The sequence below is a fragment of the Lasioglossum baleicum genome, chromosome 4 (assembly GCF_051020765.1).
Source record: "Lasioglossum baleicum chromosome 4, iyLasBale1, whole genome shotgun sequence".
Lineage (NCBI taxonomy): Eukaryota > Metazoa > Arthropoda > Insecta > Hymenoptera > Halictidae > Lasioglossum > Lasioglossum baleicum.
Window position 1 is genome coordinate 19740384 of NC_134932.1, and position 19727 is coordinate 19760110.

The following is a 19727-nucleotide window of genomic DNA, read 5'->3' on the forward strand; positions in this document are numbered from 1 at the left end:
TTCTTCTTTCAATAATTCTAGTAACATTAAAATGAATATATCGAAATCCTTGTATTTCAAAAATATATCTACTATTTTATATTTCATCTCCTGGTTTCCGTTATACATATAAATGCATAAAATCCGCAGTCTACTTATTCGTAAACATAACGAGACTGCTGCGTTCTTGGAGGAAACAACTGTTGCTCATAAACATAATTGAAGTTGTTGAAGAACCCCAAGAGAGTTAATCAGATGTGCAGGTATAAAAATCTCCTCCATTTTTTTCGTATTACATAGTTCGAACCGGTGCAGCAGACAGTTAAACTTACATATTCAGGAATATACTTACATATTCGGGAACATATTCAGATGCGAAAATCGGATTTTGATGAAACTCTGGGAGTTTATAGTTCTTTGAAAAATATTCCACTTTGAAGGGTTGAAAACATTTGTTAAAATTTTCTTGCGCGACTACATTGCCCATTGAAAAACACACAATTTAAAAAAAAATTCAAATTTTTTCGACCTCTGGTTTCCGAGATATCTCAAAAAGTATGGTTTTGACCCCCAACTTTGAGGGCTGTTTTCACCCCTTCAAAGTGGAATATTTTTCAAAGAACTATAAACTGCCAAAGTTTCATTAAAATCCGATTTTCGCATCTGAATATGTTCCCTTGTTAGTAAATATTGTGCATGGTGCGAAATACCTTCTTCCTGTTACTTCCAATTACAAGGACCATATAAATCAGGAACCCTTACCTTATTGAGCGTTTCGTGACTAGTTAAGTGCTGGCTGCCGTCAGGATGAAGGATGCGGTCGACCGAATTCGGTCTAGGAACTCCGTCCAATTGTCCAGCCTCTTTGAGCTGGGGTGGCGACGGTGGAGGCGGCAATTGTTCTTCAACTCCGCCAGCGTATCGCGTTTTCTGAAATTACAGAATCCCGATACTAAACTACTCCACCCGCAACCATTATCTAATACTTAAAATTCCTTTCGGATCCACACTTCTGGCCAAAAAGGTTGTACACGTGTGCTAACATTGGATTTTCAAATATAGATTCTATTGCTATAATACAGGGTGTCGCAAAAATGTTCGAGTTCCTTAAAATTCCTTGCACTAGAATTTAAAATTCATATAATCTTTTTATTAATCGTATAATATTACATTGAGAAAAGATGAAAATTTTTGGACCCCTAAGTGAAAGTTTAACCCGAACATTTTTAGGACACTCCGTACAATCCCTCACATATGGGCAATCCTGAATGTATCACTGACGACCTAATGACAGCACATGTCTGTTATGTTTATTCAAGAATGAAAAGTACCACCGCCACTTGCGTCACCAACCGTTTGAATCGTTAGAAAAAGAGAGTGGATAGAATAAAAAAAATATCATTTGATTGAAATAACGACGTAATTCGGAATAATGCGCACGCTTACCAACGGGGTCGTACGATTAACAGAAAATTTCTCGCGTTTACGTTTCTCCACGTTGGCGTGCACAATTAGGGGACTGGCTTCGCTCGGGCCGACTTTCGGCACGTTCAAAAAAATCATTTCACGTGTCGCTCGTCGACGAACCAGAAGAAATCGATCAGAGGACGGGGGTGGGGGCCTGTATACCAGTGTTCAGCACGGTTTCGACTGGCTGCCCTCAGCCCCAACCGACGCACTGGTTGCATCAGGTTTCGATATCGCCGACGCTCCGACTTTCACCGGCTAATCTCTCGGAATCCCGGATTTCATTTCATTATCGCGACTCCGCGGGGCTTCTGGATACGACGGGCTCTATCGAGGAGCCCGGCTGCTCTATCAATGATCGAGGCGAACGTTTATTGAAACCCTTCCAATTTCAACCGGCTGTTCACATACGCGCGAATAAACAGCGACGCGTATACAGCTCCTGAATTCTGATCTTTCTGCACTACTTTTCTTCGGGATCAGTCCCGAGTACAATAGAGTTCGAAATAAACAGAAAAATATATCACAGCTCTCCTGGAAAAACAAACTAGCATCGCCAGCGATTTTCAACGTTCCTCGTCTTTTTAATTACATTCAAAGTTGTTTAAGAGGATTAAGAACATTTTAAACCAGCTCCTTTTTAACATTAATGTTTAACATTGCGAATTTGCACGGTACAGTAACTGCATTTTACGAAGTCTGTGTTTTGTGCTGTGATATTCACACAAAAGCCGGTACTTTGTAAATTACGAAATGTTTAAATCGTATGAAATTTTTCGTCATTCCCGAAAACGAGTCATAAAGCAAGGAAAGTGTATACGCGTCGGTCGTAATTCCGCATTTGGAGCTGCAGCACCTTCCAATTATTTCGAATGAAAAAAGAATCTGTTACAACTCTACTCTACAGTGACAAATTCGCAATATTTTTCAAGCCAGATAAACGGGCGCGATCGGATGAAATAAATTGGCGATACTTCCTATTCGGCTGGCCGTTTAGTCAATTTTTCAGCGCTTTCGCACAAACCCACTGGTAAATGAACTACACGCTGATCTACGTACGGATCGTACAAATAAACGACGGCTCCCTGCTTTCCAAACGAATTTAGCGAACGGCACGGCGCGAAATTTCGAAGAGCTTTAAATCCGTCAACGTTGCGCCTCGAAACGTGGGACTTCATAGTAAAGCGTTCCGGTCCGTTTCGAAAGTTTCTGTCTTTTTCCGTCGCGGCACGAACGCTTTGAACATTTCTCGTTAAGTACCATTTACAAATAAATCACTTCAAAATTTGGCACTCGAGCTGCATTTAACGATAGCCGTGAAGCTACAACTCGAACTGTAAATTTAAAAATGTACCGGTACAACGGGAAAAAGGAAATGTTTTTCAAAAACTTCTAAAAAAGCTTCCTCATTCGAAAGTGCTACTACTAAGAGAAAATATACAGGGTATTTCACCTAACTTGACCACCTTGAATATCTTTGTTGTTTTTAAAGATAGATCAAATGTCTGAAGGACAAAGTTGAATGGTAAAATGGAGCTCATGCGATACCAAAAAAATTTTTGTTTTTATGTAGTATTTTTTAGAGATATGAAGGCCACCTTCATTTTTTTAAATGGAATGAGGTATTTTTTAAGTCATCAATCGATGCAGCTGGACATTCGTTATAAAAAAGTACTAACCTATGTATGTCGAAAAGTTAGTCGTTCAGGAGATATTTCAATTTAAATAACGCTAAAACACCATTACTGTCGTACTAATTGTAAGACGTTACACTAGTAAATAAACGCTACTGTCTATATGATTAGACACTGTGGATTTTATAATAATTATACTTAAAAAATGGAATCTAGAAATTCGGCCCGACGACCAACTTTCTGGCCGAAGATTTATATATATTTATATCGAAATCGTAGACAGCCCGTATTGTTCTGTCCCCGTGTTCCTTTCGCGTTTTCACCGTGTCACGTTGCGTGGACATTTTTTTCGAAACTGTTTGCCCGTTGGTTCGAGTGGAAATGTATCATTGAAGTGAAAGAAACTCACGCGATGCCAACAGCATCCACAAATGTCGCTCGATCGTTTCGAATCGCGCGGAACTGCGTTACGATTACCGCGCTCTGTGGATCGACAGGTCTTCTTTGTTCTTCGTTTGCGCACTTTGATGGGTGCCCCGTACATATAGTCGCTGAAGCGTCGCCGTGAATGACGCACGATAGACACCCAGTCGATCATTGTTTCCTCGTGTTGAACCGCGCTCTCCTCGTACACACCGATTCAGTTCGCGTCGCTGACTTTTAACCTCGGCTCACCTGACTGTACGTAACTTCTTCCATTCTAGTACGTCCACCGCACAGTCACACACCTCGCGGAAAAACTCTTTCGCCCGAGATAAAATCGGTCACTTCTCCAGACAAATCAATTTTTATATCATTAACACTACTATCTTCAATCCTTATTATTTGCTGGGCATACGAAATCACTCTGTCTCATAATAATAGTAGCAGTTGATGAATTTAATTTGTCCCATAATAATATGATAGTAGCAAAAGAAAATAAATATAGAACGCAACATTTATTACCATAAAACTAGATTACATTAAAGAATAAATTAAAAATGTTACTCCTAATTTTTATTTCGAGTGTTCAGATAGTTTCTAGATTTTTTAATAATTTCGTTACTGCATTTTAAACTTGTAGGTGGGACCCCTTGGCTGCGAAGCTTTGCTTTCCCCAACATAACTTGTTTTTTTCATCTTACTTTTACAATGGGTTGATATTCAACTGAAATAAAACAATTGATTTTGATCGGCGGATGAAATTAGGAAAATAGTTATAATTCGTAATAATTATTGTAGGTTAACCTAAAAATTGAAAGATGTGTCAAAACAAATGATAGATGTCGTGAAACATTGATTTTGATTGAAGGCTTCGCAATCTTGCGCTACAACATAACTTACAGATGCATTCGCCAATAATTCCCGTTTAAATATTCACTTGCTACTACTACTATTATGGGACAGAGGGAGTATTTTATAAAAGTTCATCCCGAAGCATTTTTTTCAGAATTTTTTCAAGCATTTCAATTGTAGAAAACTGTTTTTACGCAAATGTGTTCAATTCAATTTGTTTCAGCTTGCATTCTTCCGAGTTGTTTTAGAGTTACATTTCCTGTAACAATGTTTCCAAAATTTTCGAGCTTTTAAGATTATATATTGCCATTTATTTCACAGAAACGGCTAATGAAAATTGTCGTCGCAGCCAGTAATAGTTCGGGGGGTGTTTCCTTAGCACGAATATAATTCAGTTTCCCGGAGCAGTTCGCGAGGGAACATCCAGCAGAAATACTTTTGCCATAATCAGGCGGCAGCTTCCGTATCCCACTTTGCTCTTGACTGTTCACACATCCCAGAGTGCCGTGCAGAATATATATCCACGCGCGACTTTAGAACTCGACGGAATTGTTTCCCCGATACAAGATAAATCATCGGGTCTCGCAGCTGTCGTAGTCGAACGTGCAATTTTCTTCGAGTCACCGTTACCCGCTTTCCGAAAACATTTGAACCGCACGTTTCCCGGAGATCATTCCACGAGAATCTGGCACCCTTTCTTCCGAAACGTCCGACCCTTGAGAAGTTTAACCTGTCCCGGCATCGGTGAAATTCTCTCCCTTTGCTTGCTCTCGTTCAACTGATTTTCCCGACAGAGTTACGTAGTCTTCGTGTGCCGTAACTTCCGATGTCGGAATATTTATTCGATGTACGATAAAGTCGCAGCGCTCCTCGAAAATAAGCTTTTCTTGAATATTTTGACGCTGTTGTGCAAAAGTATGTCGTTGTGGTAATCTTGTAATATGTATATTGGCGGAGTACAGGGAACGTGTCCTTTAATAAAATGATGACTGATAATAATTGACTGATAACACCATACTCGCCATAGCCTTAATCAGCAATGAAATTCTCTTGAACAAGAACTGCTTCCCGAATATTGAACAAAGTCATGTCGACAGAAGAATGGCATAACAGAACACTAAACCGCCGCTCCTTGCAGAACGCTAGAATTTTACGATCAGCTGAACAATTCCCAGCACACATGCGAATCATTCATAACATAGTCTTCTTCGAACTTCTTTGAACTTAGACGACTTTGAAGTTATTCTTTGAACAAGAGTAAATCCTGTTGCTCAATACTGAATGAAGTCATGAAAACAGAAGAATCACGTAACAGCATACTATACCGTCGACCCACGGAAAACGGTAGAACTTTACGATCTGTCAAACAATTCCCAGTACACACGCGAATCTATCGAGTTCCCGAGTCGACGATACTTGCGAACCGAGCACTCGCTTGTCACTCCGAACTTACACCTTGCATCAAGGGTAGCAGGCGACGGGCCGAACACCGCGTAAGCCAATCGCAGCGAATCCCGATCGAAGTCAAGAAACTCGAGAAGAAACCCCGTATCGCGAGGGGTGGATCATAAAAGAAGAAAAAAAGAAAGGCTGGAGCGGCCTGTAGTAAGAAGGAAGCTCGTAGAGAAGAGAGAGGGAGAAAACAACGACGGCAATATCCGTCGACGATTCCGCGAGATGTTGCACGCTAGATAAAAGAAGCAGGGGTGAAGAATGAAATTCGACGGCGGGGGCGGCGACGCCGGTAGCTTGACGTTAATGGAAGAAAAATGTTTCGTATTCCGGCACTGAACGACGCCCTTCGCCGGATGTTCCTCCTTCGAGCAAAATTGGCCTTTCCGGGCTTGACTGTTTTTAATGTAGAAGAAAGAGGACAATGTTTGGCTGGTCTAATTCTTGTAATCTTCCCATTGCTCAAATTTCTCCTAGGCTGGTTTGTTAAAATGAATGAACACCTTCCAGTGAATAAACATAAGTCGTGTTAAACGAAAAAATAACGTTGGGTATATGTATGTGTCTGTGTTATCTACGAATACTAAACGTGCATGTGGCACAGAAAAAATCGAGAGGAAATATGCAACAGAATAATCAGGACATATCCAAGATTTATCCAAGATTATTTCAAAAACGCTTAACTTCAAATGTTCACAGTAACTAAATCATTTATCCAATTTTATTAGCTTCTTCATTTTTAACCCTTTGCAGTTGGAGGTATTTCGACTTGAAAATTAAATATTTCTTCCGACCTAGAATAATTCCATAATTCAATTTGATTTTTTATATAACACCTCATACAATACTCAAATTGTTGATTAGATATCAACGTATCTACATATATATCACAGAAGAGGAATTAAAGAGGCACAAATTAATTCAGTACCGATTTAAGAAAGTTGACGTTTTATAAACCAGCCAGCTAGGACATTTATGCATTTCCGAGAATATTAAAGGACGACAGTAAATTGTTTACCGCGGACTCGTGAAAAGAAAATAGGTCTAGTTACAAGAGCGTAGCCGCGCGAGTTTCCGTGTCGGACGCTGGGCATTTGCGGGTTCAAATTAGATTACGTTTGGAAAAACACGCGCCCCCGTCGTCATCGGGAACTTTTGTCTGTTGTGTTTCGATGCTGTAGAGAAGTGGCGAAACTTCGCCCGGGAATCTCTCGAAGAGAAATTGACGTTCAGTTGCCGGATGAAATTGCCCTTTGGGGAACCGCCAACCGAAAAATGGTACTTTCGACCGTAAACGGTCGACTTGCAGCTACGCAAACTATGTCGATGAAATTTTTATATTTGCTGCTGGAGTTAGAGGTGCACGAGTGAAACCTGTTACTATTCAAAGAGGAATCTCACTACAAGAAGTCTACGCGGAACGTTAGTCATAGGAACATCTAGTTTCACTGGAAGGATCCTGTCTAGTTCCACTTGATGAAATAGCCGAGCAAAATTGTTCTAGAAGGAATAGATACTTGTTGATTGTAGTCAAGTGGTTAGCAAAAGAAGCAAGGACATTTTTACCTTTAATGTCTAATAGGATTCCTACCATTATCCGTTCCTCCAACTCTTCATAATTAAACATACTATACTATGGCGTGAAAATTTTATTTAACTTGTTCAACACGAAGATCAAAAATAAAATAAAAACACCTGACGCTAATAGTTAAGTTGTCTGTTCTATAAGCGCTCGATGCGTCTGCAAATAATTAAATTAACAAGTCTTGGATGCGATCATTGGTTCGGCGATCAGAAGGGATGCCAACCCTCGCCAGATTTCATGAGGGCACGGCCATGGCAAACTGTTCACCCGTGTTCGTTTCCCAAACAACCGATTTGACGTCCAAGGCAAACAGGAGGGTCTGTCAAGGTCGGCTATTCGCGTCAATTAATGGCTGCGCCTTTTTCGTCGTTGTCGCCACGTGTTTATCGTTTTATCGAATTTCCTCGGCGAAAACAGACACTGCGATTAACAAAACACTGCGATCCGAAATATTAGATTATTCTTTTCTTTCTTAGATGTTCCTTTTCGCTCCCGGCGCATGCGAGTAGTTGGGGGGTCGTGCACACGGACGCACGACGACAAATTGCGCGAAAGAAGATACACGGAGTTCCGAGGAGAGGATGAAGTCTCTACCTCGAAGGGATGGACGCCGGCGTCGGTACTGTCGTAAGAACGTCTCGATGTTGGTGGCCGCTTTGTCCCGACGCTCCTACCAAGGCGTCGTGGTCTAATTCCGACACGCTTCTTCCCGTCGGAACGCCCGTGACGATGTTTGGCCAGCACACGCCGCACGTACTGCCACGTCAATGTCGAAAACAAACGTATTCCCGCACGTGTTCCAGCTCTGTAGTTAGCGTCACGCGACATACGACGAACTAATTCCGACACGGAATCGAAACAAACCTATTCCAGCACTTCATTAGCGAAAGTCTGTGATGGCTCGAACCTTGGCTTCCTGTTCCGTCGATCGCAAACAATGGCTAGAATTATAGAGTAGTAATGTAGCTTCCTTTTTGATATTACAACAAGGACATTTAGCGGTGTACGGTTTAATTTGTTGTGTCTACTGGATGTAGAGTAACAAATTTACTAGATAATCTATTGTTTCTGTTAATAAGAAGCATAAGTAAATAGGTGTCTGGAAGAAGGGCCCAAGTCAGGTTTTTTACATTTTATAACAGCACAATTGAAACTTACTTTGGTTTAACAAAATTTACTTTGCTTTTAAAAAAAGTCTTACAGTTTCCAGCCTTTCTCCAATGGAAGAAGGACCTGCCATTTTCAGCTGGTTTTTATTATTGTAATTCACGTTTGAGTTCAAAATTGCGCTTCTGTAAAATTTAAAAAACGCAAGTATTCAAGCAACGTGACCCGAGGAACAAAAGTATTTCATGGTCTCATAAAAGAACCATTTCTTGCGAATTAAAGTAGTGAAACTGTTGTGTGCTGGAATATAATCGATAAAAAGCACGTTCACATTATGACGTAAAAGATCTGTTACTAATTAACAAATCTGTTATATAAAATTTAATTACTTGTGATCTAGCTTATCGAAACACTGAGTGTGCCAATGATTTTTCGCATTGGGTCGCGAACAAACGTGAATCACCGGCAGAAGTGGATCGAAATAGTTTAAGAGATCAATGATTTTCCAGTGAATACTGCCGTCAAGAATCAGACAAGTAACAGACGCATGGCCTCCAAACAGCTGTCGAAAACCGCGGGCGCGTGTTCTCGTTCGACCGATCTGCATAGTTTCACTCCGTAGCCCCCGAACATTCCGTTACAATTTCGCAGAAACTTGTTTAATATGGCTCGCGGGTGATATAACTTGACGGTAACAAGTCGCGACGATATAAATATTCAGAGACAATAGAGACGTCACGGAGCTGGAGATCGATGCCCGGCGAGATTGTCTTTTCCCGGGAATTTCTCTGAAAATTTACGTGCCGGTCTGATTAAGCGGCCGCTTAATTAAACTTCGCGCGGCGCCGTGAGAATGGCAGCCGTGCGGCGGTTCAATGCCATAGAATTGAACGACATTGTATTAGGAGCTATTTATATTCCTCGCCGTAAGGAAAATGTTTCTGTTAATTCGGTAACAAACACGGACGGATTGTGAATTCCGCTCGTATGAAAATTACCGCGATCGCGCGCGTGTTTTAAACGTTTTAACAGAAGTTTCAGCGTGAACTTCGGACTGAAATCTGTTCGCGACGTAACGAGGAATATTTGCGTACGGTCGTGTGACTGAAAGCTGTGGGGGAACAGCTGGGTCGCATAATAGTCATGCTATTAACCTTTTTCCTGAAAAAAGTTTCTTACAATTAGTTTAAGAGGAAGAAGTTTATTCGTCGGATCTGGGGACGAGGGAACAATATTTTTGATTCCTCTCAAGAATCAAGTGTATATCTCGGAGAAAATATAAAACACATAATAATAATAATATAATAATAATAATATAAATTTTTGTCTTGAATCGGGTCAGACTCGCGATGAAGGTTTCGAACAGAATCTATTAAATATACAGTTAAATATACATTGGCCCAGCTAAAAAAGTCGTAAAAATCAATTTTTACTATTGTTTTTCACAATTCCAACCAAATGTATTTTTCCAACATATCTTTTATACGTCATTTACTAAACTAATTCTTCTAGCCTTACAGAGAAATTGAAGTCGTTTACAAAATAAAATATAATACCATAAAATCGTACTTTGTTGTTGCCAATATATGTATAGCCATTGGAGAATACATAGTACAATAAATATAAACTTTCTTCTTCTAAAAAGTAATGACCGACAAAGATGCTCTGATCACTATAACCGTAAAATAAATCGCAGTGCAAGGGGTTAATTAATTACGAATAATGGGTCTGCGGTTTCCCGATGCTAAAAAATTAAATAACTGAACGAGAATGGTAATTTTCCCGTCAGCAGGTGAAATCGAATGAAATAATATTATAACCAGCGCGACCATAGTTCCAGCACTTATACAAAAGCCGCAGAACGGCATTGATTATGCCAATACGATGATTACTAGTACAATTTCGAAATTGGCTGACCACAGGCGGCGCTCTCTCACCGCTATGCACGAAATTGTCGAATTTGCGAAGCATATCAGCATTAATGGACGAAATACCGGACGAATGTGAGGGTGGATTTTTCGGTATAAAAGCAAGTTAAAATCGTGGCAAATCGTCGCCCGCCACATCTTGTTGTTTGAAAATAACGGATCCGTTTTCTTCGTGGTCCAAGTCGTGCGAAGACGAAGGAGAAGAACGTGGATATCGATTTTCTCGAACTGAACCGGTCGAGATCGTCGCACAAATCATTTCATTCTGTATCCGAGGCGCTGCAGGATTCGCCAAAGAAAGAAGTCGAAAGATAACAGCGAGCGTGAGTTGTATATAGGTCTAAGATAAAGTACCTTTCCTTTTTTCCGGTTTGTCCGTTGCAGAAATGAAGAAGCAAGAAAGGAGAAAAGGAAGCCAGACTTCCGGAAAATTGTATTCTATATTGGATGCAAACAAATTAATCTTCGCGTTTGTCGTCGGGACGAGCACCATTTTTGGCGAGACGTTAAGGATGAAATATTAATTGTGTTTATAGATTTTACTGTTAACAAACTTTTTGTCGCGGAGTGCATCGTTTTGCGATAAATATCGATTGTTGCTTTGCCTGCCGATAAGAAAGAAACAGTGGCTGATAATTTACCGGCAAACGTTTAAAGTAAGAGAGAAATAGTAGCACAGACGAGGTATAAGAATAGACATAACACCCTTAGGGGCTTTCGTGTTTCGGGTCTGACTGTCTTACCGACGTGGAAGGGCTGGAAGGGCTCACGGGAGGAAGGGGAAGTGGAGAAGAGGGCATCTGCGAAAGGGGAACGATCTACAGAAGGGAAAGGTAGGAGAAAATCTAGGGTGTAAGAGAAGGAAATGTATGAGGGGATCTAGGAAAGGGAAAGGGATGATATGACGGGATTTAGCAAAGGGAAGGCTAAGCACAAGAAATCTAGCGAAGGGAAAGGAAGGATATGGTAGAACCTTGGATAGGGAAGGGGAGTTGAAAATCTAGGGAAGGTTAAGGGATAATTTAGGTACGGAAAGAGATAGAAAGGGAAAGGTGAAGGACAAAAAGAAACTGAAGAAGAGGAATGGGAAAAGGTGAAGACGAAAAAATACATTGGGTGATTGGTCTACTCCTATATCTCGTCTCTATAAGAATAGACTGAACTATTTATGGATTTACGTAGCCCATAGTTATCTGCTTTACCGACTTAGAAATTGGAGACTGATTACAGCGACCTCTTATCACAGATGATAGTAATTCGGGAACTATTCACTGAACCACAGACAAGGTATTCTGTAACATTTAGGGTGTTTTTAACCTGGTGGTACAATCGGACAGATCTGAATCTACATCAAAAGATGAACGCTATCAAGATCGCAGAAATTCGGTTGATTTCGCCCCTTGGAGGTCCCTTGATTTTCTTGGAGACCTACAAGCTCTTTCTCTCGACACCCTTGATGGTTTCTGAAAGTCCTTTGCTCCCTTTCCATCATCCTTTATTCACCCTTATCTGTACCCTTACTAGGACCTTTCATGCCCCCTTCGCTTTTGGGTAATGTAATGATGAGATCCTTGGGATCTCAAGAAGTCCTTCTGAGACTGTAGAGACCTTCAAGGTCTCTTACCCTTTATTGCACCTTAAAAGGCTTGAACACTAAGGCAACTATAATAAATTCAAGTTAAATTCAAAGAAAATTAAAATTAATTAAAACTTATGTGTTCTTTTTCTTCCATTTCTGACCCTATTTTTATGATATTATTGTATTTCACCTGTGATTTCAAGCAGAGGCGTATAGATTGAGTGAAGCTCGTCGGTAAAATAGAACTCGTGCTAGCAGTAGCTTAAGTTTGCAGGAATCTGACAGGTTCCTTTGTTTTCAATCGAACACCATAATTGTCTATTTAGATCTAGACAATACGGTGATTGTGTTTCTATTCCTCGATTTAATCGAAATCGATCTAGTTTGGCATCAGCGCGCAGTATTACATTCAAGCTTCCAAAACTTAATTGTTTTGGAATCCACGTGGAAACATCTCAATCGGACAAACACAGATCAATTAGACAGACAACGAATTCTCGTACGAGATTATTTATAGATTTACGAACCTGAGCTTCGTCTACGTGGTGCGGAACATCGGGACTGACCGACCTGCGGCCATAAATGTTCGACAGTGTCTGGTTCACCGGGAAAGCTGGACCACCCTGCAATAATCACATGATCTGAAAACAGTGCTTACTCGTCTCGCTGGAAGAAAATGATACGCGTTTCCTACAAACTCGTACAATTTAGACCTTCCAAACTTATAGAATTATCACTAAATTTCTAGAAACGACTTCAACCTCAACATCACTGTCTTTCTCAAATAGCTCGGCTCCCAACGCCATTAAACTATCAGCGTACTGGTTTCGCAGAGTCGACCGACCGTGAAATCCTCGGCCGCAGATCGAAGAACGAAAAACTCCGTGGGGAATCGAATAATCAGCGACGTTAACTATTCCATCAGCGGGAACGGGCACTTAACCGGACAATTTGCAATTTGCCGAACGACATTACAAACACCGCGAATCCGGCCATTGGATCGGCCGCATCGCATCGCGCAAACGAGGGAAAGATTTAATTTCTGGATCAATTAGCTATTAAGCCACGGGCTCGATCCCTGGTCGCAATTTAAACTTCGCTGGCCCCCGACTTCTTGTTTTCGTTGTCTTTGTCGCGTTCACCGGCACGGCGCGGCGGAAACGGCAGCGTAAAAGCGAGGGGGCCCCGGAAGGCGTGCAAATAAATAGAGCCAGTGAGACGCAAAGTCAATTATCGTTCAGCGGGAGCTGACGGAAGTTCCGCGCTCGCTCTCTCGCTCGCTCGCTCTGACCGCGTTAAACGAACCAAACGGAATTATTCATGACGAACTTTCGATGCGCAGGTGTGTTTAACATCCCACGCCACTTTTCCTCGAGTCAGCCTACGCTCTGCACTCTTTATTAAATATGCACGATCGCCGCTATCGTCGTCGATCAAGCGCGTTTCTTCGTCGAACGATGCCGACCGCTTTCCGTTCACACCGTTGCTCTTGCTTTTCCGACAAACGTGTCAAGAATTTGCCTCCTCACGCCTCGCTGCAGCTGCTACAGTGCAAACAAAGGCGCCGTGATTTTTTGCATTTTTTTCTGCGAACGTTTTTGTAAATATTATTGTTCTGTTCCGAACGGAAACCGTGTTCTACTTTCCCTCTCCCTCTGTCTGTCGCTTTCGATCTCACCCTTTTCGTTTCGCTTTTATTGCTGTTTGTTTTCCATGGCAGTGACTTCTCTGCTTGTTGACCAGGTGTATTAATGGCGACAACTCGCGTGACAAACGTGAAATTCAAACGATTTTTAGGCATTTTTTTTTTAGAAACACTGTCCGGGAGATTTTTTTTTTAAAGCTTCAGGGTATGTTACCGTGTATGTTTGAGTGTGGAAATATTTTCGTTGCCGAGGAAGCGTGGCACCTATCGAATTCTACGGACATATTTCGGTGCAGCTTTTCAGTTGAAGAAAAAAACAGTTTTCTTGTCGCGTGAAATTAGAAACTCGACACTTTTATATTCTTAATGGAATTTTAAATTCATTGCGAATTTAGGTTCTTATGTATTTTAGAAGAGTATAAGCTAAAATGTAATTTGATTGTTCATAAATAATCTCCAAATTCAAGAAGAAGGGACTACGAATTAATTAGTGCGCCTAATAACATGATTTTTTTAAATATAAAATCATATAGAAAATACAGAAACAAACAAAAGCGAATTTTACAGACTTTAAAATTAGAAAGACCACCTAATCCGGAAAGGTTTCACGTATTTTCCGAAGATGAGAATCTTAGGGGATTATCCCTGACGTAACGAAAGGGCTGACAACGGTCTGTCGTACAGGCAAACCTGTTTGTAATTGTTCCTCGTCTAATTAGCGAAGTAACAACTTCTCCACGCAAAGCTCCACGGACGATACAGAAAATCGGTTCGTAGCCGTTCGAAAGTGGAGGAAGTTCTCGAAAGTTCGTGGGGATTGTAGAATGGGTGCTGTTCTTGTCAAGAGTTGGCCGAGTAGAATCGATATCCGGTGGAAGAAGTAGAATGGGACCGTGTTTACGCAGGCAACCAGAATGGAATCGATCACGGCTGAGGTGGAAAGAACAGAATCACTTTTAACGCGACAAGTGGAAGAGGATTTATTGAACAATTGCAGTGGGAACCGGTCTCGGACTGACAACTGAAGAAGGTAGGGTATTTCAGCAGACAAAATAAATATAATGTTCGTTCCTGCTGATTGGAAATCGTTCGGACAACGTCTGTAAAGAGGAGAGCCGTTCTTCGGGGAACATGTACTCAGACTGTATACCTTTTACGATCCCACAAAAACTATCGACAAAGAAGGTTCCATATCTACTGCACAATGATGTACAAATTACCGTGTGTACGTTTTTCATGCCTATTTAATTCTAAATTCCCACTTTAATAGGGGATGTTATAAACATTACGATTAAGAGAGAGTATCCTTTATTGCAGTCCGAATAAAATAAAAATATTAACTTCTGCTAATATATCGGATTTTTTTAATATCCGCGAGAATTCATAACCGCCGGTTCCGATAATCGAGGTTCCACTAAATCGTCAATTAAACAAGTAAATATGATCCGAATCAAATCGTGTTCGGACTCATTTTCAGCAGGCAAGTGCTACCAACATGTTGGTAAAAGTTTCACGGAGAAATTGTTAAAAATACAGTTACACATTAAAAAATGTATCATGTTAGAATTATATACAGTTACTCGAATTAATATTCAGACGCTCTAAAAAAGACAATAACTTTTTTAATATTGTACGGTTCGAACTTTTTTGGGAAGCTAGAGCAATTAGTTTACTATAGGATGTGAGAAGTGTTCAAAAATAGCAATTGGTCGGAATTGTAGAAAAAATACTAGAAGTTGCATTTTACAACTTTTTGATGTGGGCCTATATTGAAAATCTAACAAATACGTTTTGTAGATCTGTGTCAATTAAACATACTTTGAAAATTTCGTCAAAATCGGTCGACGTTGCAATGAGCCACAAACGTTTCAAGATGGTAAAAACTGCAGATTTTTACGATTTTCGGCCTATATCTAAGAATTCTTACATCTTTCAATGCCTGTCATTTTTTCCCCCATCAACCGATTTCGATGAAACTTTCAAAGTGCATAAGGATTAAAGGGTTAAAATACGAATGATGTATGTGTGTATTGTATGTATGTGTGTGTATTAACATACAACCCTATGTATAGGTAAATTTATAAAATAGAGAATCTCTCTCGCAAAGAACAGAAGAATTGTAAATTACAATCGCCAACGAATTGTAAAAAGAAGGCAGAACGAAACGAGCGCCCGCGACAAACACGTCTGTCGACGATTGGTTATCCGTGCGTCTTACGGTTTTACAAATAAATACGGCTTATTCCTTACATAATTGACACAGACCTACAAAACGTACTTTTTAAATCTTCAATATAGGCCCACGTAAAAAAGTTTTAAAATGCAACTTTTAGTATTTTTTCTACAATTCCGATCAATTGCTATTTTTTTAAAAAAAACTGTCACATCCTGCAGTAAACTAATTGATCTAGCTTCCCAAATAAGTTCAAATCGTATGGTACAATATTAAAAAAGTTATCGTCTTTTTTAGAGCATCCGAATATTAATTCGAGTAACTGTATAGTGTATCGAGGCGCTAGAGTGTGGAGTATTCGCGGTATACGTGGAATAATAAGCAGGTACTGGACGTGGTGAACGGCGATTCCACCGGCGGCGTCAGCGACCGGTAAAACGGAGATCGTGTGGTGGGATCGATTTATCCACGGTGAACGGGAAGTGTAAACGAAAAAAGAGCACTTTCCGCTCAGGTTGGCGTCCGCGGCGGGTAAATGGGGACAAGAAAACGCGGCGGGTACGTGTTTGACAAGCGGCAGGCTGGGTTTAGAGCGAGCGACACGACGTATGTATCGTCGTTGTCATCGTCGTTTACGTCGTCCACGGGAAATCGTACCGGGCTCTTGCACCCGACGTATTTTGATTTTACGCGAAACTAGACGTGACAGCAATATATATTTGAATCGTGCTTAGCGGTGCGTGCAAATTGAAAGAAAATACCAGGCGCGCCGCGACGAAATAAGCTCACGGAGCGGAGCAGAGCGGAGCAGAGCGGAGCGTGAAGCAGAGAGCAACGATTTTCCCGGTTTTACGAAATATTATATCAGTTTTGCGTCGTCGTCTCTCTGATCACGGGTCTGCGGCCACGGGAATGTTGCGAGCGGATGAAAAATTCGCTTCTCGTTGATCCACGGCTCGGCCTCGCTGTTCCGGATGCTGTTCGCATCCCCGGATAATTAAAATGTATAACACGTCGTGATTTAACGTCCGGTTCTGGTTAATGACCGTCCAGAGTAATTATCGAATACGATCTTTTTACCGCTCGCCGCTGTTCGTACACGCAACATTTTTCTTTCTCTCATTGGGCCGTGGTACGGAATTACATTACCCCGGAAATTGTACGCCCTCTTTTTTTCCTTGAGGTTACTCTGAATTTAGTCGATCTGATTTTCTGTATTTGTTGATGTGCAGATTTTATGTTAGCTTGCTGCGTGCGCTATCGGTGAAAACAAATGTGCTTGAAGCTCCGATATGGCGAAGCATAGGCGAGTGAGATTGAAGTAATTCGGTTCGTGAAATGAAAACTTGAGATTTGTTGTAATTGTTACTCTTTTGATCGGACTCTGGTAAAATGACATTTTTGTTGAAAATACGAAATTAAATGTGAAAAACAATTTGACGAAGTGCAAAGCGAATGGGGAAAATATCATTCGAGGGGCTTTTCTGTAACCATTTCTAAGGAACACACGAGTAATAGAGGTTCTACTGTGTAATTACATAGATCGCCGTTAATGACACTTCTTTTTAATGAATAAGTTCTTCAGTTTTTGCATTCGCTTGTGGAACGCCACTCGAAGTTACCCTACAATTCGAACGTTGATCCGCAGGCATTGCGTTTTTGAAATTATTCAATTCGAATTCAATACATTGTTAAAAAAAAAATGGATCGGTTGTGTGAGCACATATGTATATACAGAGTAATTCAGGAACAATTTGTTTCAACAATTCATTGTTTTGAAAGAATCGAGTTTTAAAATTTTTATTAACACGTGTGATTTAAATAACACCGGGAATACAATTCTAATTTACTGCGGATTCAGTAGTAACATTCGTAGTTTAATCACTGGACTACCTTCCCGCATTTATTATTTACAAAAAATCTTGAAAATTCCAGAGACCAAGCATTATAAAATTTCCTACAAAAGTGGTAAAAATAGAAATTGAAGATAACTTAACTTAACTTGACTTAAAAATGGAATTTCTCTCTTGATTTCATTTTTCTTCAAAATTTACAGAAATTACAGACGAATGAAATCCACTTATTCCTCCGCAAAAAAATGCGAAAAATCCAAGTTTTTATTAGATAAAAACGGAACTTTCCGCTGGATTTCATTTTCCCTCAAAACATACACGAAGTTCCACATTAACTAATTCTACTCGTTGCTGCAAAAAAGGTACACATCGAAGTTTTTATTAAATCGAAAATGAAATGGCTTCCTTAATTTCGTTCTACTTCAGAGCGTACACAGAAACTTTCAAATTAATCAGTGCCACTTTCCTACAAAAACTGCTACGAATCGAAGTTTCTATTAAATACAAAAAGGAGAATTCCCTGTTGATTTTGTTTTCCCTGTGAAAAGCTTCGAGTTGTCGACAGTATCAGGTTAAATCGGGTTCGCAAGGAATATTGACGACGATCAGGTAAAAGTGGAATGATTATGAAGCGAAAAGCAGTATTCAACAGGCTTAAGGTAAGCTGTGCGCGGTATCGGTTCCCGATTCGCGGGATAGATTTATCTCTTTCCGCGGCGCGCCGGTTTGTACCTTATGGTAAAATTCGTTTCTATTCCGCTGATTAGCCGGCGCGATCCCTCGGGCGGTTTTTCCCTTGACGTAATCCTGTACACACGGTCGGCCGGAATAGACGAATTCGAGACCCACTCTCCGGTACGTTCAGTTCGTTTATCCAAAGATGAGACGGCGCGGCGTCTCGAGTCTTCGGCAAACGTTCCGAGCTACGTGCTCCTCTGTGTTTGAAATCTCGAGAGATCGGGCACCGCTCCTTCGGATGCATCGAAATGAAGGCACCGCCGGCCCTGGGAAACTTCCGCGAAAATAAATTTCGGAGCGAGCTTCCGTAGAAAACAATACGCCCCGCTTTCTATCCTCCGGATCGAAACTGGAGCGCCGGATGAATAAACAGATTTGAATTGTCGCCGGCGCTACTGCTGCTCGCTATGATTCGCTATACTTGAGGCGAATTTTCAACACTTGCACGAACCTCTGATAATTTTTGAAGTGGAAACTTCTTTAGGTAGAAACTTAATACATATATATATATATATACTTCTCACAGATTTAAATTTTTCACGAATTGTGTCGTTGGCTCTCGACTTTTGCCTCATTGAATTGTACCAATTTATTCAGGGCAAAATATTTATTTTTACGTACGTTAATCTCATTGGGAAAAATACAGCAGTAAAACGTACACCCGCAGTAATAGATACATTTACCCTTTAAATCGGTACATATATGTTGCTGAATATATTTCTTGATTGGCGCTACACATAGAATTCCGATAAAACTATGGATCGGGCAGCACTTTCGGCGAGTGTTGGACTACAACTCGAACGTGTGCAATCAAAGATAGTCGATATTCGCGGCTCAAGCTCGCGGCGTGTTGCCAATCGGAAACTACGGTGTTTCTACCGTCGGTTAAACGCGTTTCGCTGAATATCGATAATATTAACGCTCGCGGAACTTTCGACTGATGCATGGATGTTGGCACAATATTCCCGTCTGATGGCAGTTTAACCGTAACTACTGACAGCTGGCGTTCGTCTAGTCACCTCGGTCTGACCACAAAGCATCAGTATCCGCTGGCTAGCGGCGAAACCCACCAGCACCGGTCTCGGCATCCAACCACCCAACGCCCATCCACACACCATCACGTCGACGATTTCTCGCACGTACGTTTCCCTCTCGACGTAGTCGATGGTTCCGTCGCAGTTGGGCGTTTCCAATAATCCTCGGCTCTTGATTTTGCGTCGGCACGGAGCTCTCTAATCGCTCCTCGAAATTTCCCGGAGCCAGCAGACGGAAGAAGAGCAAGGAAGTTTCCGCGTAAACAGCAAGTTACCCT

The 19727-nt window shown here is 41.0% G+C and overlaps 1 protein-coding gene across 21 annotated transcripts in view; it reads right to left on the bottom strand.

Annotated features, from left to right (window-relative positions):
• The window catches only part of LOC143208036 (disks large 1 tumor suppressor protein-like), a 397450-nt gene that overhangs the window by 282928 nt on the left and 94795 nt on the right, over positions 1-19727 (bottom strand). For 13 of the 21 annotated variants that reach the window (XM_076422072.1, XM_076422069.1, XM_076422067.1 and 10 more), the window contains 2 exons: positions 12534-12629; positions 742-909 (listed from right to left, as the gene is read on the bottom strand). The exons of 2 other annotated variants lie outside the window; for them this stretch is intronic. In XM_076422072.1, coding sequence (XP_076278187.1) covers positions 742-909; positions 12534-12629 — 264 coding nt within the window. Of the gene's footprint in view, positions 1-741; positions 910-3489; positions 8697-12533; positions 12630-19727 lie in introns of those variants that run through there. 6 more of the 21 variants (XM_076422079.1, XM_076422078.1, XM_076422076.1 and 3 more) reach the window with 3 other exon arrangements.